The 26,745-nt window shown below is 43.5% G+C and overlaps 1 protein-coding gene across 2 annotated transcripts in view; it reads left to right on the top strand.

Moving 5' to 3' along the window:
- TRAPPC6A (trafficking protein particle complex subunit 6A) overlaps positions 1 to 26,745 on the top strand; it is a 603,570-nt gene that overhangs the window by 379,102 nt on the left and 197,723 nt on the right. For both annotated transcript variants that reach the window (XM_078660938.1, XM_078660939.1), the window contains one exon: positions 13,981 to 14,098. In XM_078660938.1, the coding sequence (XP_078517064.1) occupies positions 13,981 to 14,098 (118 nt within the window). The remainder of the gene's footprint in view (positions 1 to 13,980; positions 14,099 to 26,745) is intronic.

The following is a 26,745-nucleotide window of genomic DNA, read 5'->3' on the forward strand; positions in this document are numbered from 1 at the left end:
GCAGGCAGGCTTTGCAGAGATAAATAAGGCGCCGCCTAATACTGCTTACTACCACACGCAGGTGTTGTCGGGGCAATGAGTTATACACATCAACGTTTTTCCGGGAGTAAAAATGCAGGCCGGTTATGCCCGCAAATTCCACGCACTTTTATCTACATCATGGATAGTTTATGCAGACATAGGTTAGAAATGTCTATGAATTAACAAAGAGTTATTGCGTCACTGTGTGTCACTGTGTGTATATGTTTTAGGTTTTCATAGTGAGTGCAGAGTGTGAGTGCAGAGTGCAAAGTGAGTGTGCAGAGTAGTGAGTGCAGAGTGAGTGAGTGAGTGCAGAGTAGGGAGTGCAGAGTAGGGAGTGCAGAGTAGGGAGTGCAGAGTAGGGAGTGCAGAGTAGGGAGTGCAGAGTGACTAGGGAGTGCAGAGTGACTAGGGAGTGCAGAGTGACTAGGGAGTGCAGAGTGACTAGGGAGTGCAGAGTGACTAGGGAGTGCAGAGTGACTAGGGAGTGCAGAGTGACTAGGGAATGCAGAGTGACTAGGGAGTGCAGAGTGACTAGGGAGTGCAGAGTGACTAGGGAGTGCAGAGTGACTAGGGAGTGCAGAGTGACTAGGGAGTGCAGAGTGACTAGGGAGTGCAGAGTGACTAGGGAGTGCAGAGTGACACTAGGGAGTGCAGAGTGACTAGGGAGTGCAGAGTGACTAGGGAGTGCAGAGTGACTAGGGAGTGCAGAGTGACTAGGGAGTGCAGAGTGACTAGGGAGTGCAGAGTGACTAGGGAGTGCAGAGTGACTAGGGAGTGCAGAGTGACTAGGGAGTGCAGAGTGACTAGGGAGTGCAGAGTGACTAGGGAGTGCAGAGTGACTAGGGAGTGCAGAGTGACTAGGGAGTGCAGAGTGACTAGGGAGTGCAGAGTGACTAGGGAGTGCAGAGTGACTAGGGAGTGCAGAGTGACTAGGGAGTGCAGAGTGACTAGGGAGTGCAGAGTGACTAGGGAGTGCAGAGTGACTAGGGAGTGCAGAGTGACTAGGGAGTGCAGAGTGACTAGGGAGTGCAGAGTGACTAGGGAGTGCAGAGTGACTAGGGAGTGCAGAGTGACTAGGGAGTGCAGAGTGACTGCAGAGTGACTAGGGAGTGACTGCAGAGTGACTAGGGAGTGACTGCAGAGTGACTAGGGAGTGACTGCAGAGTGACTAGGGAGTGACTGCAGAGTGACTGCAGAGTGACTGCAGAGTGACTGCAGAGTGACTAGGGAGTGACTGCAGAGTGACTGCAGAGTGACTGCAGAGTGACTGCAGAGTGACTGCAGAGTGACTGCAGAGTGACTGCAGAGTGACTGCAGAGTGACTGCAGAGTGACTGCAGAGTGACTAGGGAGTGACTAGGGAGTGACTAGGGAGTGACTAGGGAGTGACTAGGGAGTGACTCGGGAGTGACTAGGGAGTGACTAGGGAGTGACTAGGGAGTGACTAGGGAGTGACTAGGGAGTGACTAGGGAGTGACTAGGGAGTGACTAGGGAGTGACTAGGGAGTGACTGCAGAGTGACTGCAGAGTGACTAGGGAGTGACTGCAGAGTGACTGCAGAGTGACTAGGGAGTGCAGAGTGACTAGGGAGTGCAGAGTGACTAGGGAGTGCAGAGTGACTAGGGAGTGCAGAGTGACTAGGGAGTGCAGAGTGACTAGGGAGTGCAGAGTGACTAGGGAGTGCAGAGTGACTAGGGAGTGCAGAGTGACTGCAGAGTGACTAGGGAGTGCAGAGTGACTGCAGAGTGACTAGGGAGTGCAGAGTGACTGCAGAGTGACTAGGGAGTGCAGAGTGACTGCAGAGTGACTAGGGAGTGCAGAGTGACTGCAGAGTGACTAGGGAGTGCAGAGTGACTGCAGAGTGACTAGTGACTGCAGAGTGACTGCAGAGTGACTAGTGACTGCAGAGTGACTGCAGAGTGACTAGTGACTGCAGAGTGACTGCAGAGTGACTGCAGAGTGACTGCAGAGTGACTGCAGAGTGACTGCAGAGTGACTGCAGAGTGACTTCAGAGTGACTGCAGAGTGACTTCAGAGTGACTTCAGAGTGACTTCAGAGTGACTGCAGAGTGACTGCAGAGTGACTGCAGAGTGACTGCAGAGTGACTAGGGAGTGCAGAGTGACTGCAGAGTGACTAGGGAGTGCAGAGTGACTGCAGAGTGACTGCAGAGTGACTGCAGAGTGACTGCAGAGTGACTGCAGAGTGACTGCAGAGTGACTGCAGAGTGACTGCAGAGTGACTGCAGAGTGACTGCAGAGTGAGTGCAGAGTGACTGCAGAGTGACTAGGGAGTGCAGAGTGACTGCAGAGTGACTAGGGAGTGCTAGCGAGTGCAGAGTGACTAGGGAGTGCAGAGTGACTGCAGAGATTAAGCTAATGGCAATGTAAATGACAGTGCCATTTATTTATCTTTTCAAAACCAACACATAAATACAAATTTTGTCATTTACAATGCCAATAGCTCTAACTTTTCCAAAGGCGAAACCATTGCATTGTAAATGCTTGTTTCTTGTGTCTCCCTCCCCCTCTTCCTTGATCTCTTAGCTCATGTCCTTCCTCCCTCCTGACTCTTCCAAATTCACCATTCGTCCCATGTAGATCTTTCTCCTTCTTCCTATCCCCCTTCCCCACTTCTTTCATATTCCTCCCCATCCTCCACTCCTGTCTTTTCCCACCTGACCTTCTGAAACTAAGTGCTGTCTGATGCATACTAAGGGCCCTATTACGATGCGGTTGGAAAAGGCTCCAACCATCGTTCGGAGCCTTTCTCACTGCATCGTAATATGCCATTCAGATTCCTTTCCAACCACCTCATTATGATGGAGGCGGTCGGAAAGGAAAGGAATACGAACGGTCATTCCGTCTGGCTTCGGTCTGCCAAGAGCCAGTTGGAATGCAGCCAGTAGTCCCAAGTAATCCCAAGGGCGGCTCTTACCACCCGTGGGATTACAAAGTCTGGTTCCGGCAGCCTTTCCGTGCTGGCCTTTCCGGAACTCGACTTTGGGGACTCCCAGCGGAGCCCTCTTGGGTACATGGCCTCCGGTTGGACGCAGAGGGTGCCCCTGTGATGCCCCCCTGTTGATCCCTGCAGGTTTTTGGGTTTATAGGGGATAAGTGTGGGAAGTATTTCTACTAAATTGAGCATTATTGTGTACTTTTTTATGTAAATTTTAAAAAAAACATTAGAAAACAATTTATAAAAAAATTAGGAGCATAATGTTGGCTTTATAGCGGATAAGGGCGGGGAGTATTCAAAATAAATATTTTTAGATGTGTATTAAATTTAATAAATTAAATGTAAAAATCTTTTGAAGTAGGGTGTAGAATTAATATTGGATATGGGATATTTTTTTGTTACAATTAAAGTAAGTTAAATAAATTATTTAGAGTTGTAAATTTATGGAATTTTGTAAATCATTAAAAAACGTTATTTTTTTATTTTTCTTGTCCTCGTTCACCACCAGATTGCAGTACATCCAACCTTCACCCTTAAACCAAGGCGAGAAGGTCAAAAGAAAAGTCCCCCTCTTATCATCAGGTGAAGGATAGGATAGCCACTACCCCCAAGGGGTAAGTCGCTCTCAACTTTCTCCGGAAACCCGGAAGCTGCGTCTAACGGCAACGGAAAAGGAGGGTAACACATGCAGCTCTAAGAGATTTTTATGTGTAATCATAGGACCCTAGAGTGTCGCGACCACTTCAATAAGAAACTCCAAATTTTCTCCTCGTTATTGCTTTTCCGGATTCCGTAATAAATCCATTTTAGATACATAGAACAGGGAATCAAGCCACTCAAGGTGCGATGGAGGGATATCCCCCACTCACTTACTGCAGATTTCCCTTCTAGCAAGTAATATAGCATAAAACAGGAATACAACCAAAAAGAGGCTTACCTTAATATAGTCCCCCAGCATGGTTGAGATTATCTTACCCACTTCCTCCCAAAAGTTTGTTAAGGCTGGACACAGGTAGAACATGTGGATATCGGAGGTACATTCTAAACCGCACTTCTTGCATTTGACATTGTCTCTCGCAATTTTAGCTAACATCTCCGGGGTTATGTAGGCTCTATGGCTTGAAAACAAAATGCTTTCTTCTTAACCAGGCGGATTTAATTGTCGAAAATAAAGTGCGCATTGATACTTGCCATGTACACTGCAGTTGCTCCCTCTCCAATTACTAGCTCCACAGATCCTCAACCACGGTGACGTCTCCATCGATAGCCTCCTGAACAACCCAGTACCACATGGAAACTTCCTTATTCCCAGGAAGTCTTCCCAGCCATTGGTATTCCAACTATTCTCCGAACTATTCAACTGAATGTATTTAAATTTCCCTCCAGTTTGTTGTTTCAGTTCTGGCCAAGGTAGAAATTTGTCATTGTTGATGAGCTCTCTCCAGCTACAGACTCCAGCTTCTCTTATAGGGAGAGCTAATTTGTGCTTAAGACAGTCCGGGGTCCCTGGGGAATTCCATACAAAGCCAATTTGGAATAGTAGCTTAAGCCTATAAGTCGCCTAATTCTGTACCATTTTTTAGCGAGGACCTGTTGTACTTTTAGCTTGATCTTTTTAAAATACTTCCGGTCACCAAACTTAAACAAGAAATGAGCAATGCCTAATTTGGCTCCCTTTAACAACACCGTAAACAGAACCCTTAGATCTGAGCCATCCGGGAGATTAAACAACATTCTAGAATGTGAGAGCTGAAAGGCCCACTTGTAATATTGAATGTCTGGCAAGGCTAGTCCCCCCATCTCTTTTTTTTGTTTTACCCAAGCTTTTCCCAGGAGATTCTTGCCCCCTTAGAGATGAACGGTTGATGGCCTGCTAAATGGTGTCTAATGAGATTTATCAAAGTGCAGAGGAATTTTACTAAATAAAAAGGTTATTTTGGGCAAAATTATCATTTTTATTAGATTCACCCTCCCAAAGATTGTTAACGGTAAACGTACACCCAGCCCCTCATTATTCAAATACACTTATAATTATTTTTTGTTAAATAGTGTTATATGACATTTGATGAGAAATAATTATTACTTTCTAAAACAAAATATATAATTAAAAAAAAGTAATACATTTTTTTAATACATTTTTAAAAAAAATATTGTTGAAATTGAAAAAATCATTAAAAAATGTAGGGCCTTATTACTAGTACGGCGGACCACTGCCACAGGACTGCTGCCTCTGTCGGGATCCAGGATCCCACGGTAGTGGTGGTGCGGACAGGGGAAGTAAATGTAAATGTCGGAATTTGTAAAGCGCACAGCTACCTCCACCGGAGGTGTCCCGGCGCTGTCCGTATACCGCTTGGGAACCCTTCCTGGCTTTCCTGGGAAATGTCCACTCCTGGGCACCCCCCAGGTGCAGCCAGGCATCCCAGCGCTTTTGGGGCCGTTGTGGAGACTAAGCCAGCCATTGCCCAGAGTTGCAGCGTGGGACCCATGATCAGAACAGGCACTGAGGCGAGAATATCCAGTCAGGGGAATTAATGAGCCGGAGACCCGCCGAGGCGGGAATCGAACCCTGGTCCCTGGCCAGAGCTCTGCATCAAGGTCTGCCTGCTCTAACCATTGAGCCACACTTCTCCACTCCAAGTAATATACAGGTGGTGCCGATGCCGGCACCACTAAGCATATTGCGACATGTCTCTCTACCTCATGCAGGTAAGGGGGCCCTGACAGGGCCTTTGGCCGCATCAGGACATAGGGATGTGTGTGGTGGCGGGGACACATTGCACCTTCATTCCTGCACGGTGTGGCATGCACAACATAGTGCATTCCACAGTCTGTAGGAATGTGGAGGCGATGCTCTCATGGCGGCCATCTGCATGTTTGGCTTTCCTATGAGCCTAACATACCACCGCTGTGAGACTGCCGCCGCACCGCCAGCCTGCCCTAGATTCAACTCTGAATGTGGCTGGTGGGTGCACCACTGCCTTGGCAGTCCTCCTGTGGGTGCAGCGATGGCGGTCCTACAGAAGGACATATGAATTGTATGTAGGTAGAAAATAAATGATGCTAATATTTGAATGCTATTTTATAAATAGTAAACATTTTTAAATATATTAAGACATTGCTATCTAAATTTGATCGTTTAAAGAATTTCTTTGATATATTTACAAGTTTTTTAAACTATATATTCATAAATATGAAGTTAATTTTAATTAAATGTTAATTATTTTTCAAATATTGTACTGTTAACTATGTTCATATAGAAATATTTTATGTAATTTTGTATGAAATATATTAAAGTTGTATAGCTAAACTTCTAAATTATAAAGTCTATTTTAATTTTGAGTACATTTTTTTAGGTGTTTACTTTGATGTTTGTTCAACTTGTTGATATTATGGTGTGTTTAGTAAATGTTAATTTTATAGTTTGCTACTTTTTGGGTTGTTTCATTTGTAATAGGGAGGGTATTGTAATTGTTGTCAATTTAGTGTCTAATATCTTTATTGTTACAGGGTATATTGGATTGGGAATGGACAATGTTGCCTCTTTAGTGTCCAGCACGTTCCCTCAGTTGAGTTAAATAGGAGTTGGACTAGTAAATGTTGCCCCTATAGTGTCAAGCACCATCCTTGAATTATTTTATTTTTGAGTGGAAATAGTATATTTCACCCTTTTATTGTCCAACACCTTCCATGAGATGTTTTATTGCAGTAAGAATGGTTACTCCAGGAGCTTTCATAGATTCAGTCTCGACGATGGGGAAATGATTCAGGTATGTGAATCTATGAAAGCTTCCAATACTGGAGAACTACAGTTACAGGTAAGTAACTTGTTTTCATACTGTTGCCTCTTTAGTGTCCATCACCTTTCCTGAGTTAAGTAAAATTAGAGTGGGAATAAAAAATGTTGCCCCTTTAGTGTTCAAAACCTTCCTGAGGTAAGTTGTCTTGTTGGGGGAACATAGAATTGTAAGTATTTAGTGCTATAGATATGTGTTTACTTTGTAGTGAAGTGGGAGTAGTATGCACACACCCTACTATCCCAACTACCAACATATCCACCATCACCCACAAACAGTACACAACTCTATCCTATACCACTAATCAATACACTCATCACTAATACAACACCAATCAACAACACACATAACTACATCCCATTCAGACACACTCTCCCTGCTGTAATTACACCTAACAGACCACCTTTTATCACTAACAAACATATAATGATCCTTCCATCAGTTGTCCAACACCCTCCTCTCTCTTCTACCATAATAACACTAACACACAACACACACACTGCACACCACCACACTTTCTAACTCTTGCAACAAACCAGTCTAAGATAAACACTCTCACCTCTACTTCATTCCCTCCTACACACAACATACACTCTACTCATAAACACATCACCACCCCCCTCGACGTCACAACCTCCTCTCACAAACAATACTTCACAACCAAATCCAGTGCATGAATCATATACATCAGCACCCCTTTTCACTACACCTCAAAAGCAAAGCATATCTCACACACCAGCACAACAAGATCTTCAGAGCACAACACCTCACAATACTTACCATAACAAAATACATAACATTGACAAATCCCACCATACAAGAAAACAAACAATGGGTGTCACATCCTTCTCTGTTCAATCAGCCAAACTATGGAACTCTTTACCCCCCAACATAAGATCCACCGACAACCACCTTATCTTCAGAAAACTACTCAGGATTTGGCTCTTCCCCACATAAGCACCATATGGAAACAGAAATTTACATATTCAACTATATTAATATACTGCCCAAATAACTGAATAACATATCTACTACTCATATTACTTCATATTTGTACTATACTAATTTTCAACACTAATCCTTTATGGGTTCCGGAGTGGCGTGCTACTTGCCCGAAAAGCGCTTCAACACCCATCAGGAGTAACAAGTGCTATATGAATGCAAATCTTTCTTCCTCTTTTATCCCTCCGCTATCCTTCTCACTCCAAGTAACAGACTAATATCCACCACTGAAATTACCTCATATTTCACCATATTAATTCGCCACTAATCCGTTTAGAGGCTTCCTGAATAGCGTGCGTCAACAAGCGATAAATACAAACCTTTGTCCTCCTCTATCCTTCTGCTATCATTCCAAATCCAAATAACTGACTAACCTATCCACCACTTAAAATGTACTTGCATGTTTCACTATACTAATTAAACACTATTCCACTATGGGTCCCGGAGTAGCGTGCTACCCGCCGAAAAAGCGCTTTGACGCCTCGTCAGGGGTAGTAAACGCTATATAAATGCAATTACATTACAATACAATACCTCATTGGACTCCCCAGGGTGTCTAGTTTTCAGAAATGTCTGGGTTTGGTAGATTTCCCTAGATGACGTTGGGCCCAGGGCCATCACCCCCCCCTATTCCTACCCACACAACTGAGGTACCATTTTTAGCGGAACACCTGGGGGAACGCTGGGTGAAGGAAAGTTGTGTCAGCCCAGTGATCCTACAACTTTCCCACACAGAAATGAGAAAAAATTGATTTTTCAACAAAATTTGAGGTCTGCAGGGGCTTCTGGGTAGGAAAACGTTAGGGGACCCTCGCAGGCTATACCTTGCTGGACTCCCCCAGGTGTCTAGTTTTCAGAAATGTGTGGGTTTGGTAGGTTTCCTTAGATGGCCTCCGAGCCCGGGGCCAAAAGCTCATGGGACCCCCCTTGCAAAACCAGTTTGTTTTGTGATAGGTAATTTTGATGTCGCCTCAATAGGTTTTGGGCCCTTGCCTGTCGCGGGTACTTGACCGACCCACGCAAGTGAGGCACCATTTTTATCCGGAGACCTGGGGGAACGCTGGGTGGTAGGAAATTGGTGGATCCATGCAGGTTCCAGAACTTTCCCACACAGAAATTTGAGAAAAAAGTGATTTTATCAGCTAAATTGGATTTGCAGGAGATTCTGGGTAGGAAAAAGTTGGGGGACCCACGCAAGCCATACCTTGCTGGACTCCACCGGGTGTCTGTTGCAGCCACTATTCCTACCCACACAACTGAGGTACCATTTTTATCGGGACACCTGGGGGAACGCTGGGTGAAGGAAAGTTGTGTCAGCCCAGTGATCCTACAACTTTCCCACACAGAAATGAGAAAAAAATTGATTTTTTTTCAACAAAATTTGAGGTCTGCAGGGGTTTCTGGGTAGGAAAACATTGGGGGACCCTCGCAGGCTATACCTTGCTGGACTCCCCCAAGTGTCTAGTTTTCAGAAATGTGTGGGTTTGGTAGAATTCCCAAGATGGCCGCTGAGCCTGGGGCCAAAAACACAGGCGACTCCCCTTGCAAAACCAGGTTGTTTTGTGATAGGTCATTTTGATGTCTCCTCAGTACGTTTTGGGTCCTTGCCCATCGCGGGTACTTGGGGTACCCACATGAGTTAGGTACCATTTTTATCGGGAGACCTGAGGGAATGCTGGGGAAAGGAAATTTGTGGATCCACGCAGATTCCAGAGCTTTCCCACACAGAAATTTGGGAAAAAAGTGATTTTATCAGCTAAATTTGATTTGCAGGAGATTCTGAGTAGGAAAAAGTTGGGGGACCCACGCAAGCCATACCTTGCTGGACTCCACCGGGTGTCTAGTTTTCAGAAATGTGCGGGTTTGGTAGAATTCCCAAGATGGCCGTCGAGCCTGGGGCCAAAAACACAGGCGACTCCCCTTGCAAAACCAGGTTGTTTTGTGATAGGTCATTTTGATGTCTCCTCAGTACGTTTTGGGTCCTTGCCCATCGTGGGTACTTGGGCTACCCACATGAGTTAGGTACCATTTTTGTCGGGAGACCTGAGGGAATGCTGGGTGGAAGGAAATTTGTGTATCCACGCAGATTCGAGAACTTTCCACCACAGAAATGTTAGGAAAATTAGTTTTTCTTTTACAAAGTTTGAGGTTTGCAAGGGATTCTGGTTAACAAAACATGCTGAGAGCCAGACCAGTCACCCCATCCTGGATTCCCCTGGGTGTCTAGTTTTAAAAAATGTATAGGTTTGCTAGGTTTCCCGTGGTGCCGGGTAGAGGTAGGGTACAAAATCTACCGCTAGGCACTTTGCAAAAAAAAAGGATCCGTTTTCACTGTGAAAATGTGGTGTGTCCACGTTGCGTTTTGGGCCGTTTCCTGTCGTGGTCACTAGGTCTACCCACACAAGTGAGGTAAGATTTTTCTCGGAAGACTTTGTGGAAAGCGGGGTGGATGGAATTTTGTGGATCCACGCAGATTCTAGAACTTTTCACCACAGAAATGTGAGGAAAATGTGTTTTTTTGGGACACATTTATGGGTTTGCAAGGGATTCTGGGTAACAGAACCTGAAAAGAGCCAAACAAGTCACCCCATCCTGGATTCCCCTGGGTGTTTAGTTTTCAAAAATATATAGGGTTGCTAGGTTTCCCTAGGTGCTGGCAGAACTAGGGTTCAAAATCTACAGCTAGGCACTTTCCGAAAAAAGGGTCAGTTTTCACTGTGAAAATGTAGTGTATCAACATTGCGTTTTGGGCCCTTACCTGTCGCGGGCACTAGGGCTACCCACACAAGTGAGGTACCATATTTATCGGGAGACTTAGGGTAACACAGAATTGTAGAGCAACTGTTATTACCTATTAACTTTCGATGCATTACTGTCTTCCAAATGAAAGACTATGTGTATAAAATAAGTCACTTTGAAAAATGTCCTATAGTTCTCATGCTAGTATGTGTACTCACAATTTCGGAAATGTGCACATATATACTGTTTCTAAACTCTATATTTTGTTCCAATTTCAGAAATACTTAGGTGTCTTTCATACCGATTTTTCCATGTATATATTTTCCCAAATTAATTGCTATATGCCCAGTACATAATAAAAAACTATTGCAATACGCTGCTCAGTTATTGGCTCTGGGTTCGTCGGGTTCTTGGTGAACATACAAGTCCTATATATCCCACAACCAGAAAGGGCCAGCGGATGTAACAGTATATTGCTTTCAAACAGCTGTCATAATTAGAAGAAGTTACAGGTGAAAACATGGCTGTTTTTTTCCAACTAATTTTCAATTTTTCCTATATTCAACTGTTTGTTTCTATAAAGAACCCTTGAAGGATCTACACAAATGACCCCTTGCTGAATTGAGAGTGTTGTTTACTTTTCTAAAATGTATAGCTTTCCAGGATCAATTATTACTTTCACACCCATTTCTACCATTAACTGGAAGAAGGTTGAAAATACAGAAAATTGCTAAATAGGCTATGTCCCAGTAAAATGTCAAAACTGTGTAAAAAAAGTTTGTTTTCTGACAAAAGTCTGCTTGTCCCTAAAAGCTGGGAAAATTGCGATTTCAGCTCCTCAAACCCTTTGTTGATACCATTTGCAGGGAAAAAACAGACTCTTTCCTTTGCAGCACTGTTTTCCCATTTTCCCCCCCAAAAACTAAATGTAGCTGTATTTTGGCTAAGTTCTGGGTCCGTTCCTGGGGAATCCACAAACCCTGGGTACCTTAGGAGTCCCCATGATGTTGGAAGAAAAGGATGCAAATTTGGCGTGGATACCTTATGTGGTCAAAAAGCTACAGGCGTCTAAGGGCAAACTGCCCCAAATAGCCAAAAAAAGGCCTAGCACGGGGGGGGGCTGCTAGCAGTGAAGGGGTTAAGTAAAGAAATAATATTGTTTATAAATATGACTACAATCTACCTCCCTCCAATCCACCTCACCCCACTCCAATCTACCATGATCTGTCCCACTCCAAAATACCCTACTCTAATGTATCCTCCTCCATTCCAGTCTATCCTACTCAAACCCACCCTAATCTACCCCTCTCCGCCCTAATTTACCCCGTTCCCTCCAATTTACCTCACTTCACTCAGCTTTACCCAGATCCACCCCACTTCCTCATTCCATTCCAATTCATCCAACTCCACTCCACCCCATTCTACCCCTGTCCACCCAACTCCACTATACCGCAATCTACCCCACCACACTCTACCCAACTCAACTCCAATCTACCCAAAATGACCCCACTCCAAACGACCCCAATCTTCTACACTCCATTCCGATGTACCCCACTTCACTCCAATCTATCCCATTCCACTCCAATCTACCCCACTCCACTCTAATCTAACCCCACTCCACCCCTCCACACCCGTCTACCCCACCCTAATCTACTCCACTCGAGTCTACATCACTCAAATCCACATTACTCAAATCCACATTAGTCTACCCACTTCACTGTACACCAATCTACCCCACTCCACTCTAATCTACCCCACCCCAATCTACCCCACCCCAATCTACCCAATCTAATCGACCACACTCCAATGTACCACACTCTACCCTAATCTACCCCACCCCAATCTATCCCATTCCAATCTACCCATTCTAATCTACCACACTCCAATGTACCATAATTTACCCCACCCCACTCTACCACACTCCAATCTACCCCATTCCACTCACATTTAACCAAAACCAGCCCACTCTGCTCCATTCTACCCCACTCTATCTACTCTACTCTACCCCATTCCAATCTACCTCCTTCCAATCTGCTCCATTCCACCCCACTAACTTTAAGCCATGGTTAACAGCAGCCACACTAGTGTACCACATGGCTAAAACACGTTGCCGAAGCTAATAGCTGTTGTAATGGCGAGACCCATTGGCTTTGCCAATGCTGGTTTTTTGAAGAAAACATGATAATGGGTTCACTTCATCTATACAAGAGAGAATAATTGTTCTAATGTGCAGTAATGTAATTACAAACATAACTATTGCATCAACATATTTTAAGTATTGTAGCAAAATAACCAGGTGGTAATTACGCATTTAGAAATCCACAAACTAAAAATTACCACAGTTACAAGACCATTAAAAATACCATAAAGAATTTCCAGCAGCAATGGGCAAGGGATGACCAGTTTTAATGAGCAAAATTGCAATTGACAAACTTGCAAAAAAGTGCATAGGCTTTATACCCATACCAATATAAAACAAACATAATCTGATTTTCCTATGTACTGTACCACCCACATGTGCTGCATAATGCCACCTCATATGGCACACCGCGGTAACATTAAAATTCTTGTACCACACTTTCTATATCATCAATTTGCTACGGCCAAGTCTAAATTCAAGGGTATTCAGTTCTGGGGTGTGGGATTTAATAAAATACGTGCTTGTCCATGGGACAGGTTGCTTCATAAATCTATATTTCTTGTAAAATAATTTGTAGAGCTGCGACAAGTTAGGGCAGCAATCTCATTATATAAGAACTCTGATAATAGCGTCTCTGCTTATGCCACGGCTCATACTACAGTATGGTTAGAATACTAGCAACTCCTTTTGTTTTGCCACCTTTCAGCCTATCTACCTACTTGGGCTGGAGGTAGTGCTAAGCTATAGTTCCAGGGCTGGAATTCCCTTTTGAGTCTGTGCAAACCTACTAACTTGCATGTTCTAAGGGTTTACCCCAGCTTTTCTCTATTCTTTTCCCATACTGAGAAAAGTTGGAAATTTACTCCTGTCAAGGGCAGAAGTAAAACTCTTTCTTGGGTTGGGTAAAAAGTGGTTGGAGTGAAAGTGAGCACTCAACAGATTTTCGCATGAGCAAATCCACACAAGCATTATGCTCGTGCTAAAATGCAGTCCACAAATATTTTCTCTGAGCACGGTTTCATGGCCTACTTCTGTAAATTCTTGTGAATTCATGAAAACCGTAACTCTGCATGGATGCAAGGACATATACCATGGGTGCACTTTTGTGACTTTATTTAAGAATTGGGCCCCTACTGAGGTCTGGCATTAACCAAGACATTTTGTTTTTCGAAAACATTCTATCTATCGGCTGGCTTCACTGTGAGAGATAGCATTCTGCTCTTCCACAAGGAGCATATCGGCACACAAAGTAGTTTTGTTCATGCCAGGAACTACTGTGTCATATTTTATTCTAATCTTGTAGTGTCTGATTTTTAATCAAGGTTAACCAAAGATACACCAACTTTCAAAGACGAATTGGAGATCCTGAAGTTCATCTGTAAAGATTTATGGACAAATATTTTCAAGAAACAGATTGACAATCTGCGAACAAACCATCAGGTAAACTCTTGCTGTTTTTGTGTGCAGAATTTACTGGAATAAGGGACAATTGTATGTTTTGTTTTAATTTCCTCCTGCCCATTACTCATCTGTTTTCCAAAGCCATACATTTTCCAGCCTCTACATAATTATACAGTGCACCCTAGACCCTTTTTGTTTACACTAGCTTTTTCTTTGTTGTGGTAAGGACGAAAGTCCCATCTGGTCCCGACATACTTGACTTTTCACCCAAAACAGTTTGAGAGGTCGCTGATCCCTATGAATCCCCATACTTTATAATGTGGCTTCAGGACTAACTTTTCAGTGAACCTAGAGAGGTGAGATGCCTATTGGCTTTAGTACTAAGATGGTAGCCGATCTCACTCTTTGAGATGTACCCCTGCTGATAGTCCTAGTTTTGGTGTCTCCAAGGCGCCCCCAGGTGGGTGAGGTGGGAGAGTGTTACTTACGGACCTCCCTTTATAATTTGAAGTGCAGAGGTTTGAGGCAAAGAGTGTGTGTGTGAGTGTTTTTATATTACACAGTGAGGGTCACCACTGTGTAGTTATAGTTAATACTTGGCTGCCATAGGAAGAGCCTTGGGGTGATCCATCAAGCAGGGACCGAGGAAAAGGGAGGGGGGAGGAATCCTAATCCCCCCCCATACGATTTACCCGGGGTGTGGAATTTAATAAAATATCTACTCGTCCATGGGGTAGGTTACTTCATAAATCTACTTGTCCTGTAGTGCTGTGACAAATTATGACAGCAATCTCATGATATAAGAGCTCTGATATATCCGCTCTGATTATGCCAGGGCTGATATCATAGTAGTGTTTGAATACTTGCAGTCCCCTTTTTTTGCCACGTTTCTGCAGATCTACATACTGGGACTAAAGGTAGTGGTAGGCAATAGTTCCAGCGTTAGAATGCCCTTTTGAGTCTGTGCAAACCTACTAACTTGCACGTTTTGAGGGTTTTCAGCAACTCTTCTCTAATCTTTTCCCATACTGAGAAATGTTAGAAATGTATTTCTGACAATGGCAGACGTAAGCCTTCTTCCAGAGTTGGGGAAAAAAGTGGTTGGAGGGAAAGTTTGCTTGCAAATGCAGTTCACAAATACTTTCCAAGAGTACTGTTTCTTGTCCTACTTCTGTAAATTCTTGGGAATTCACAAAAGCCATATAAGTGCACTTAATGCAAGGACATGGAACATGGGTGCACTTTTGAGACTTTCTTTAATAATTGAGCCCATAATTTGGTCTGTCGTTGATCATGACCTTTTGGGTTTATTTAAGTTCTATCTCTCTCTGTCTGTATCGGATGGCGTCACTGTGAGTGACCGCATTCTGCTCTTTCACAAGGAACATATCAGCACACAAAGTAGTTTTGTTCAGTGCCAGTAACTACTGTGACAGTGAGTGCTTTTTATGACCAAAACAAGTTTAGCTTTTGCCAATGTTTATTATAATAGTGAGGGCCTGGCCGGTCTCACACAATAAGGTTTTACAAAAACTATGCCAAAACAAGTCACACATTGATCAAACTAAAACGCTGACCACCAATTTCATACATACTGGCTTTGCCAATGCTTGTTTATTTTTGTTTCCCATAATCTTATTAAAACTGGTTACACTGATTTTTCAGTATGAATATTTTTGGGTAAAACTATCATGTATCAACACGTTACTAAATGATGCTGCAAAGAAATGGTACCTGGAATTTTAGAGTAGTTAAGCGAAATGTGTTTTTTCCTGCTTTAAGTTTTTTTATGTACATTTTATTTTGAAAGCAGAGAATCTTCAATCTTGCTTTCAAGCTCCTGAAAATGTTTGCCTCAACTTAGAGAGCATTCTGGGAGCATTATACATAACCTCATATTGCTAAACTTTGAAAATGTGTGTACACACTTTTATACTGGAACCACTGTCCGTAGTGCAATCAGAGCTTACAACATTTACTTAGAGCGCTCACCCTAATAATAAAAGATTTCAATTAATGTACCATATATGTGAGTTTGAACAGCAATAACATATAGACAAAAATATTACCTTAACTGCAGACAGTGGCCTTCCCTGATCCATATTGTGGTACTGTAAACTGGCTGCAAATGGAGTTGTGCTGCATGGGGTTGGGCCTACTTGTCGCAAGGACAAAGTACAGATGAAAACTTGTTGCCCTTGACCCCAAACAATATGTGCTGGGCGTCAGGCTATAGGAATTCCACATCCATGATTTTCATAGTAAACTTTAGACAAATGCTACTACCAAATGGTTGAATGGAAGTATACCAAAATTGGCAGAAAGCTAGATCTTCACACAGAAACGTGCTTCCTGTGATTTTTAGTGTAAATATGTTGTGTAGTTTTCGAGAAATTATGGTTCAAAATCGATATAAATCTGGGTGGTTGGGTTATCAGGACACTCACAGGAGTATGGCAAGCATGCACCGTCAAACAATAGAGAAATTTTATTTGAGAGAGGGCCTATTTTCTCCTTGCGCTCTGATTGACTGGCCTCAACCTGTGGAGAAATGTGTCTGCAAATTCAGGCCAGTTGGGTATGGTAAAAATATCTTTGCATTATAAAAATCTCAGAAATTCAGTGTAAAAAACAAAAGTTAAAGTGATATACCTTGGTAAGGTGATAGTATCTTACTTTGCATTAAAAAAACAACTCAGAAATTCACTGAAAATAAACAAGTTAAAGTTCCAGTATATTTGAATAAAAATATGACTTTAAATGTAACATTTGAACATGTAACAAAAACATTCACTGCTTTTGACTTCACATATTACATTAGTCATGACATGTTTTAGGACATCATTCATAACATCACCCATGACATCGGAAATTATGTCATGGCAGGGGCGCTTGCTATAGGTACTTGAAATAAGTATAACTGGTGAATTTCAGTGTGTTTTTTAGTTTAAATGTTACATTTAAACTGACATTTTCACCTAACTATAACATTGCGTTAACTTTTGGGGTTTTCAGTGAAAATACATGTATATATACATACACATATATTTATATAGATATATATTTATTGCTATATTTATACGTTAGTAAAACCTGGTGCGCCTGACTTGTGTTAAAGGGGTTGAAGTAATTAATTGCTTAGGATTACCCCTAGACAATTACGACCATTTATCATAATGTGTGAAAATTTGCAAAATATGAAGTTAACGTCGACTTTTATTGTCAACTGTAAGTGATTTCAAATATCTATGCTACGTATGATTTGGAGTTTGAAATACTGCGATTAAGTGTTTGTCGCAGAGAAATGCTCCTCCCCACTCCTCCGTTCATCTTTTTCTTTCTTTCAGGTAGTCTGGAGGGAATTATGTAGCTTCCTCCTACTGTTGCAATTGAACTGTTCACCCTGACCCTCTGCATCTAGACAGAGACCCCTTGATTCTCAGACTCATTTATGAAGGCAGAAACCTGATTTCAGTTTGACTGTCAAGCACTTGGTAGTGGTAGTAGCCCTTGTGTTGTGATTGTCCATTGGTTCTCTGCCATCTGCACATGTTTGTGAATATAAGCTAAATCTGTTCCATTTGTCACTGGTCCTTCAATGGACTTGTACAAGCAGCAAGCAAGCCGTTAGTTTGTTGCTAACCTATGTCCAGAGCATGAATTCATAGCTTCCCCTTCCTTGTGACTGGGCTAGAATGCTTTTGAACATCTGCTTGCCAGCCCTGCTGCTTCTCTTGTGTAGCACAGAAGTCCTGTATCTACATTGAGCTTAAAGTAGTAGCCTTAGCCTTAACCTATATTGTCTCTAAATATGAGACAGAGGCAGCTGTGGAGTATGGCGATTCTCCGTATAACCTGCAGAGAGAATCTTTATTCATAAACCTTTTTTGCTGCCCCAACGTGCAGCCCTTTAAAGAACAAACACTCATCATAAAGTAAAATATTTTCACCATCATGTCTAAATTCTAGGATTCTGTGCTCATATACCTTCGTGCATCTTACCACTCAAAGTTTTGGACAATCCTACAATGAAGTATAAAAAACATGACCAGACATAACTTTGTCCTTTTCCAGATATAAATATCTGATGAATAAACCCTGTTACAAATTTCCAAACCGTAAACATCAGAAACCCTTTTGAATGATAATAAACAGAGAAGAGTTGCCAATTTCTCATAAATCTGTCTTAAGGAAAGATAACAATAACTTGGCCTTGAGTCAAAAAGTTTGATTATTAAATTAACATTCCCATAGAAAAGTATAGCAAGGTTTAGGGTGTCTCTTAATTTTTATTCGCTTCATCATCCTATATATCAGTGAATCGTTCCCAACCGTGATGTTACCTACCAAGGCATGGCCTGCTGAAACACCTGACCTATGGCAATTAATTGTCCTGTACGTGAAACCTGACTGAAATAGTTCAGCTAGATATTGGCCAAATCCATTACGGGAGCTTCCATGGGATCCAAACCCCTTCCCATGGCAAAAGGTGAAAGGCATAAGCCTTTCCTGTGTTAAAAATCTGAACTAAGGTATCAACTGCTAAGGCTTCTGGGTCCAGGCCCCAACTGAAAAACCTTGACACCTGACTTATGAGCCTGCTGGCAAAACATCTAAATCAATTTGACCTCAAAGCTCCTGAATTTTCATGGAAATTTCTGGGTTCAACTGCCAATCACTGAAATCCCTCAGGTGACGAGAATCTCAATCTCCTCCCAGATTCTGCCGGCCTGAAATGTTATCTGCTGTCAAAATAATTCTGTGTTCCCAACAGAAAAACCATATGTCCCTTGCTAGTTCTGCTAACTGCTTTGACTTCAATCCTATTTCAAGGAACAAAGGTCCTAAGCAAATAATAATGTACACAAAATAATTAGAATATAACCAACGATGGGTTACTCTAGCCATCCAGTGTCCAGCTGGACAATGGAGTTTTATTTTTACAATGAAGAAAATAAAGTCAGAAATACTTTGAACAGCATAAATAGTGAGGCACAAGCCTGTACCTTTAAAGAACCAGGAAGTGTGGGGGAATGGGGTAACAATACAGACAATCGAACCAAAACAGAAATACAGGCAAAGAGCAAGGGATCGAAACGTCGACATTTCTAAATAGAACCACAAATGTCCATTGTGCTTAACTGTTGTGGTATCTATTTTGGGTCAAAACTTGCTGTTATTTAAAACTGAATGCAGGTGGCCAAAGCTCAAAGTCTTTGCCTGTATTTCTGTTTTGGTTCGATTGTCTGTATTGTTACCCCATTCCCCCACACTTCCCGGTTCTTTAAAGGTACAGGCTTGTGCCTCACTATTTTTGCTGTTCAAAGTATTTCTGACTTTATTTTCTCCATTGTAAAAATAAAACTCCATTGTCCGGCTGGACACTGGATGGCTAGAGTAACCCATCGTCGGTTATATTCTAATTATTTTGTGTGCATTATTATTTGCTTAGGACCTTTGTTCCTTGAAATAGAATTGTTACCCGTGGTCCTCGGCCATTATTTCGGGTCCCCCTTGTCTGTTTGGAAATTGACTTCAATCCTGTCAGGAGATTGATATAAGAAACTGCACCATGCTGTTTGGCACGTGAACTTTGAAGCTCTTCAGACCGTTCAGCCCTGCCATCAACTCCAAACAGTTTATGTGCAATTAACTCTGTGGACTTGATCAACGCCCCCCTGTCTCTAGGTTTTTCAGGCGGGCTCCCAAACTCAGAGTACTGGCATCTGTCTCCAAGATGCATTCTGGCACATTTCCAAAATTGCTTCTGTTCCCGATCATCTGTGGCTAGCGAAAGGCAATTCTATTTTGAATTTTCATTCTTTTTGGGAAGACACGCATTTTGGCTGTGCATGGCATTTGGAGCCATGCAAGATACATCATGAAAGAACTGCCACCGGGAGAATTGATGACCTGCTCAGAAATTGATGGGAGGACAAAGTAACCATGATTAGCATGTGGGTGAACAATTGCATGTATTTAGTTGTTTCATGGAAATATGCCAATTCATGGCGAGACTCTGTATTCCAAATATTTAAGTACTATCATGAGAACACATCTTGCATGAAATTTTTATTGACATGCTAATGTTACGGCCACCAAGATAGTAATCTACGGTGATGCAGGTCTTAGTTTAGGACCACACAGTGATTCTCCAATGGAAGCATGCTTTGACTGTTTAAATGCAACTACAATGGGTCTATGTTCAGTATATCGGAACGTTGACAAAGGTAGGAGTTAAAACGCGTTCGGTCGTGGGAAATGGCAGTAAATCTTGAATATTGATCCCTGTGAGTGGACGCATTGCCTTTGTGAGGAGTTTGTGAATTATATTGTGAGTCCGCCCTCACGATCGAAGCACTCACTTCTAAAGTGTTCGATAGCGTGGTGGAACTGGTGTATATATGTACATTTACTATATATACATATACTGTAAAAGTAAATAAAATCAAATGCTTTGAAAAGAGGGTTAAGAGTTTGTTCTATACATTGGAGTAGTTCCACAAAGATGGAATAGCTTACGTATAAAACAGCATTTGTATCCCTAATAACTTATGTATAAAATAGTTCTAAACAAACTATTTAGAAGACCTATAACAGATATAGAGGAAGTACTTATCTATATGAGGAAGCAGCTAATAAAAGCAGAAGAGGGTTGTTGCCATAACTATATATGCTGGACCATGATTCCAGCATAGAATATGTTACTTTATGATGTATGTTTGTTCTTTAAAGGGCTGCATGTTGGGGCCGCAATAAAGGATTTTGCAATGGTGACTTGCCCTGGTAAGCATACTTATCTTTGCACCATTTTTCTTTTTTTTTTATTTGCAATGGGTAGGGCTCGCCTATGCAGCGCGAAATGCTGTTTAGGAGGGACCTCTTGGCATCGCTCTGTACTTTCTTTGAAACTCCTGCATGTTTTGCACTGTTTCAAATGAGTACTCGTGCATGCAGAGCGTTTGCCTTGCGGGAGCGAGCAGCGGCGCCATCTGTTTGCAATTATTGCGCCTTGCTGCTCGCTCCCGCAAGGTAAAGGCTGGCCATGGACGACTTCTGGCCGCGCTCCACTTAAATTCCTTTCAGGGTAGGATGCTGCTACGTCAAGGATTTCTACATCCACACGGGCGCCCTCATCCTCGCGCTGAGCATGGTCTTCTGGATGTTTTGGTGCACATTCAACATCAAGCTTTCCAGCAAGGAGCTCGGGATAGCCCCTTAGCACGCGGAGACTTCAGGTGCCAGGACTCGCTCCTTGGAAGAGCTTCGAGCGTCAAGCGCGCGCCACATTTCAGAACGGAGTTTAGTCGTGAAAGCACGAGCATGTGGGTTGGATGTGCTTTCTTGGCGCCGTGCCCGAGATGTGTGCGCCACAGGCCCGAGGGTATGTATTGTAGACGTTGGTATTGTAAACATTAGTTGTGCTATCCAGGTATTTATGTTCCTGATTTTGTTTGTGTGCCAAATGGGTGACAGCTTGACTGTCGTGCTTTCAACTCATGGTAAGTGTTACCACTGAGAATGTAGCTTAACGGCTAGAGCGGCCGACTTCGAAGCTGGAGAACCAAAAAGCACAGAATGCTACAGTAATTCCTGGCACAAAAAATAACTACTTGTGTGTACATGCACTTTTGTGAAAGGAGATAATCCTGTCTCTCACCAAGCTGTTAGCTAGTGGATGACACATTGCCCTGTGCTGTAGTGGACGAAGGAGAAATGTGAATAATACAATAATCGACCAAAGGCTAAGGAGGCCTGGCTGAAGGCTCCTGTTAGTATATTTTAAATATAATTTTAGTAAACTTAAAACTTCTTGACTAATACCAGACCATACAAACATTGGCATGGCCAATAGGTCTCGCCTTTGGGGCCTTATACGTGTTTAGTTATCCATCACAATATCCTTGGTGCAACAACATCAACTGTTGCATGGCTAAACACTTATAAGGTCCAAAAGGCGAGACCTATTGGCTATGCCAATGCTTGTTTATTCTTGCTGTCATGAACCAGCCGGACTCATGGCACAGCACCTGGTTGGCTAGCCTGTTTGCTGGATCCAAGGACCTTTGGGGTACCACTTTGAGCCCCATGTGCACTTGGTCAGCTGACCCAGTGTGTCAACTGACAACTGTGACCCCACCTTACATGTATGAACTCAGAGATTGTGTCTTTCCTTTCTTTACCAGTAATACTGTTGATGCAGTACTCTTCAATGATTGTTGCCTTAACCTAGTGATTTCAAACATGTAGGTTTGCAGATCTTTTTAGGTCTCGGCTAAGCGTGCGGAAGCGCGTCTCCGCCGAGAACCTATTGTTGCCGTGTCTCCTTTCCAGGAGACAATCCTGGCCGCGCGAGGCGATTCGAAACTGGCACGCGCACAAGTACGAGCGCTGCGCGAAGCTCTCACACAACACACGCATGCGCATACACAGAAACACACACACAAGCGCACACGCACGCACATCCATACAGGACCCCACGCATACACACACGCGCGCATACACACACACACACACACAAGTGCACCGCCCCCCCCTCCCCCTCCTTTTCAACTTACTGTGGCAATCTGGGGGACTCCGCTCTCAGCACGGCCGGGCAGGCAGCGGGCATGTGCCTCGTGCCCCCTCTGCAGAGTTGACGCTGCGGCTCCTTTCCCAGGGCTCCCTCTTGGTCAAGGGAGCCCCGCAACACGTGTGCAACATCCTGTTGTCGGCCCCGGGGCTCTTCACCGCTCACAGGAGCCCCGGGCCGCTTGACGCATTTCCTCCGCCTGCCTCCTCTTCCGGTCCGGACGCGGCCCCGCCCCCGTCACAGGCGACCTTGCCTGACTTCCGGTGCGGACGCGGCGGAATTCCGGGGGCAGTAAGAGTTATTTTCTTTAACTGTACCCGATTTGTATTTATGTATTTAGTTGTGCGTTTTTATATTGTGCGGACATTACCCAGAGGTGTCAGAAGGTTTCATAATAGAGCAAAAGAACGTTACATGAGGAATTTAGCGAAACAAGGTAGTATGTGACAATATGTATAACTACTACGGTTACTCATGTTGAGAGTTACTTACCTACAAATTCCATATTCAATGCAAATTACATATTTAGAAACGTTAAATCGATCAGGGATACATTAATATATATTACAAATGTACATAGTTGAAGAAGAAAGGTCGTTATAGCTCTATAGGGTGTCTTGTAACTGTCAGGGTAACATCATTAAATAGGAGGGCGTGTGCCTGGTGGGGAGCTTAACGAGGAGTCTTATTTTGAAAAAATTATTTGGAAGAGGTTTTAAAGTCTTTTTTGAAGATCCGGAAAGAGGTGGTGGTGTGAAGGTATGGCTGTAAAGAGTTCCAATTTCTAGTCGCACTACTGAGGATGGATGTGGCGTAACAGCTAGATCGGCTGTCTTTGAAGCTGGGAAACCCGGTTTAAGTCTGATGGGAGACTGAAGCATCCTGTGATTCCGAGTAGATCACTGAATCTCTCCGTGCCAAAAAGTGAATGTGTCTGTCTTTAATGCAACTTGTGCTCATGTAAAGCGCTGTGTTACCTTTTGTTCGAGATCACGCTATATAAAACTGAAACAAAAAAAAAATATGCGCCGTAAGTCCCTTTTGGAAGTTGGAGGTTCGAGCAGCAAGATTTTCAGCCTTTTTGCCTTTAACTTTCACCCATAACACTCAAAGCCATCGCCTGCTATCACACACCCCTGTCACTGCCTATCCCTCCCTCTTCCATCAACCCCGGCTGCCACTACCCCGTACCCTACCTTCACCCCACTGACTGCCCCAGCACCCTCAGTCTGGGGTGTCAGACCCGCTTTCGTCACGCCCACTGCCGCTGCCATCGCTTCTCCCTGCTAAGCTCCCTCTCCTTTATTCACTCGTAGGCCAATAACCCCCCCCCCCTCTCTGGGGGCTCGAGAGCCCTCTCTTGTACTTGGGTGCGCTGTGCGTTGAGGCCTGGACGCCTCGTAGCGCTTCTGTGCGCCTCGTAGGATCAACGGCACAGGAGCCTACCGAGTCTCACGCATGATGATTTAAAAAAAAAAAGAAATGTCATGAGCAATGCCAATAGCTCTACCTGTAATGATGCCGCGACCATTGCATTGTAAATGCTTGTTTTAATGAACTTGAGATACACAACATCTATTATTCGGGAAGTCTTTAAAATCCTCAAATTTGGTAAACTGTATCTGTAGAGCTTTGCAAACGATACCTATTTGAGAGATCTGGATGTTGTCACTACTTCAGTGCATGGCCCTTTTTCTTTCCTGATTGCTGGTTTGCTCTTTACATGCTCTGAGGCTTGCTGTCTTTAATGTTTCGCAACTATTTGAGTTTCAGGAACCTTGGAACTGTGCATTATTTGAATAGTGTGTCTAGCCAGTGGCCTTGGTTTTATGGCTGTTTGGTGTTGACGTCTGCTCTGACCGTGTGCAATTACCTCACTAGTGAATACCTTTATCGTAGGGGATCACTGGTTCGTTGTACCATCTTGTGTTGCATTTGATAATGTGTTCTTTATGTTGTTGTGTGTACATCCATCTGATTTATTTTTTGCTTATACTGGAAATATACTGTTTGAGGCATGTGAGCTGTAGAGACACATGCTTTCAATAGGTCTGCCATCTAGAGTTGGGCTTAGATCATTAAAAGTTGTTTTTGTTCCAAGAAGTTTTCTTCGGGTCACAAGGCTTTGTGACTCCTACTCCTGGTAATACTGAGCATGGTCATCAACGCCATCCTCCGATTTAATTTTTTTATCCGCTGATGGGTTTGAATGTAATCTTTTGCGCTCCGGTTCAAGGCTCCTTCTGGCCCTCTAGTAGATCTCTACTCTGTGCTGTTGTCTCGATGGCATATTTTTATTGTGTCAGAGCGATCACCCTTTGCGTAGTGTGTCTTTGACTTGCTTACATGACCCACGCGCCACGACCAGCAGGGCCTCCCTTTCTCCTCTTCCAACATCCTTCGGAGAATGACCTGCTGATGGAACAAACTCCGTTCTGCTTCTGTCTGAACTCTTACTCTAAGTATCCCCATAATGACCAACACTCCGTTTGCAACCTATGCCTCTCGCCCGATCGTCGAGAGGAAAGCTGTGAGGTCTGCAAGTCCTTTATATCAGAAAAGACTCTTTGAGATCGATGTGCCCAATGCCAAGAAATGTAGCGTAGGAAAGCGGACGATGTACCGGAGTTCTTCGATTGACCAGAGGAAGAAGACCAGCTTTAGCAGCACAAGAAGATTCACAGTCTATCCTGGATTCGGATTCAGAGTCCTAGTCCGACCAGGACTCAGCCATACTTCATCCAGCAAAGATGCATCGGACAGTGAGTACTTTTTCCCCTGATCCAAAGTTCTAAACATTGGCTCTGACTGGAAAAAAACTGCTTACTGTCCACCACTGCAAAAAGGCCATGATGCGTACCGAAAAACGGATTTGGAAGCCCCGTTCTCCGGCTTGGCTCCGAAAGTTTGGCTTGCAGCAGGGGCCTCGACCTCTGGGTCTATAGCCCCTCCACCTCTGGGTCTACAGCCCCTCGATCATCGGTCTTGGCACTGAAACAAAAACGTACCATTTTTGATCTGATCACAGCGCCAACTAAATTGAAGCTTCCTCCACTGAATTTTAGGACCAAAATTTCCCACGGAGCTGATCCTCGATTTAATGCAGGAACTGCTTGACCCGAAGCAGAAAACGCTCCAGATTCAGCCTGGAACTAAGAAAATAGTGCTTCAACCAGCAAAACCTCACTCTTCTGAAAAAACAGTTAACTTTCCAAGAGTCTTTGGATGTTCCTCTACAGGCTCCAAAGAAGAAGGATGCTGTCACTAGCCCATTCTACATCCCTATACCAGCTTCACCTAACCCACAAACACCACCCCTTCCATCTACTCCCCCACCTCACTCACCACAATTATCTGAGCCAGGTGACATGTCTCCTCACTCATCCATGGTAGAGGATGATGAGGATATACCACAGAAAATGCACCCTGCTGATGCTTGGTATGACTATGATGTCGAACCTCAAGGGTATACAGAGCTTGATCTCTATCCCACACAACCATCACCACCTGATGATGCTTCTACATATCACGATTTAATATCAAGTGCAGCAGCTTTCCATCAGGTCCTATTATATAAAGACACAATAGAAGAGGATTTTCTTTGTGTAACTTTATCTAATGCTCTGAGGGGGACCACAATATCTACCACTCCTTAAGGGCATGGTACATCATGCAAAGGACATTTTTTAAAGACTCTGTCAAAGCTAGAGTGATAACACCATGCATTGGCAAATAATATAAGGCTGCACCATCAGATCCTATATATTAGAGGTCAGTTAACCCCAGACTCTCTGGTAGTCTCTAATGCGTGTAAGAGAGCTAACCCCGAAACATCAGAAGATGCACTACCTCCAGAGATAGAGTATAAAGTAATAGATGCTTCCTGAAAACATGTAGCTGTACAAGCAGGTGTAACCATTGGCACATAGCCAACAGCCAGGCTGTATTAGCTATATATGACTATATGACAGAGCGCACTGGGATGAAATGGAGGGGCTCCCCCAACTGCTCTCAGAGAAACATGTGAAAAGGGGGCAGGGAATTGTTAATGAGGGAAAGCTCATTACCAGCAATTCCATAAAATGTGCATTAGATGCAGCTGACACCGCTGGTA

This window comes from Lissotriton helveticus, chromosome 9 (genome assembly GCF_964261635.1).
Source record: "Lissotriton helveticus chromosome 9, aLisHel1.1, whole genome shotgun sequence".
Taxonomy (NCBI): domain Eukaryota; kingdom Metazoa; phylum Chordata; class Amphibia; order Caudata; family Salamandridae; genus Lissotriton; species Lissotriton helveticus.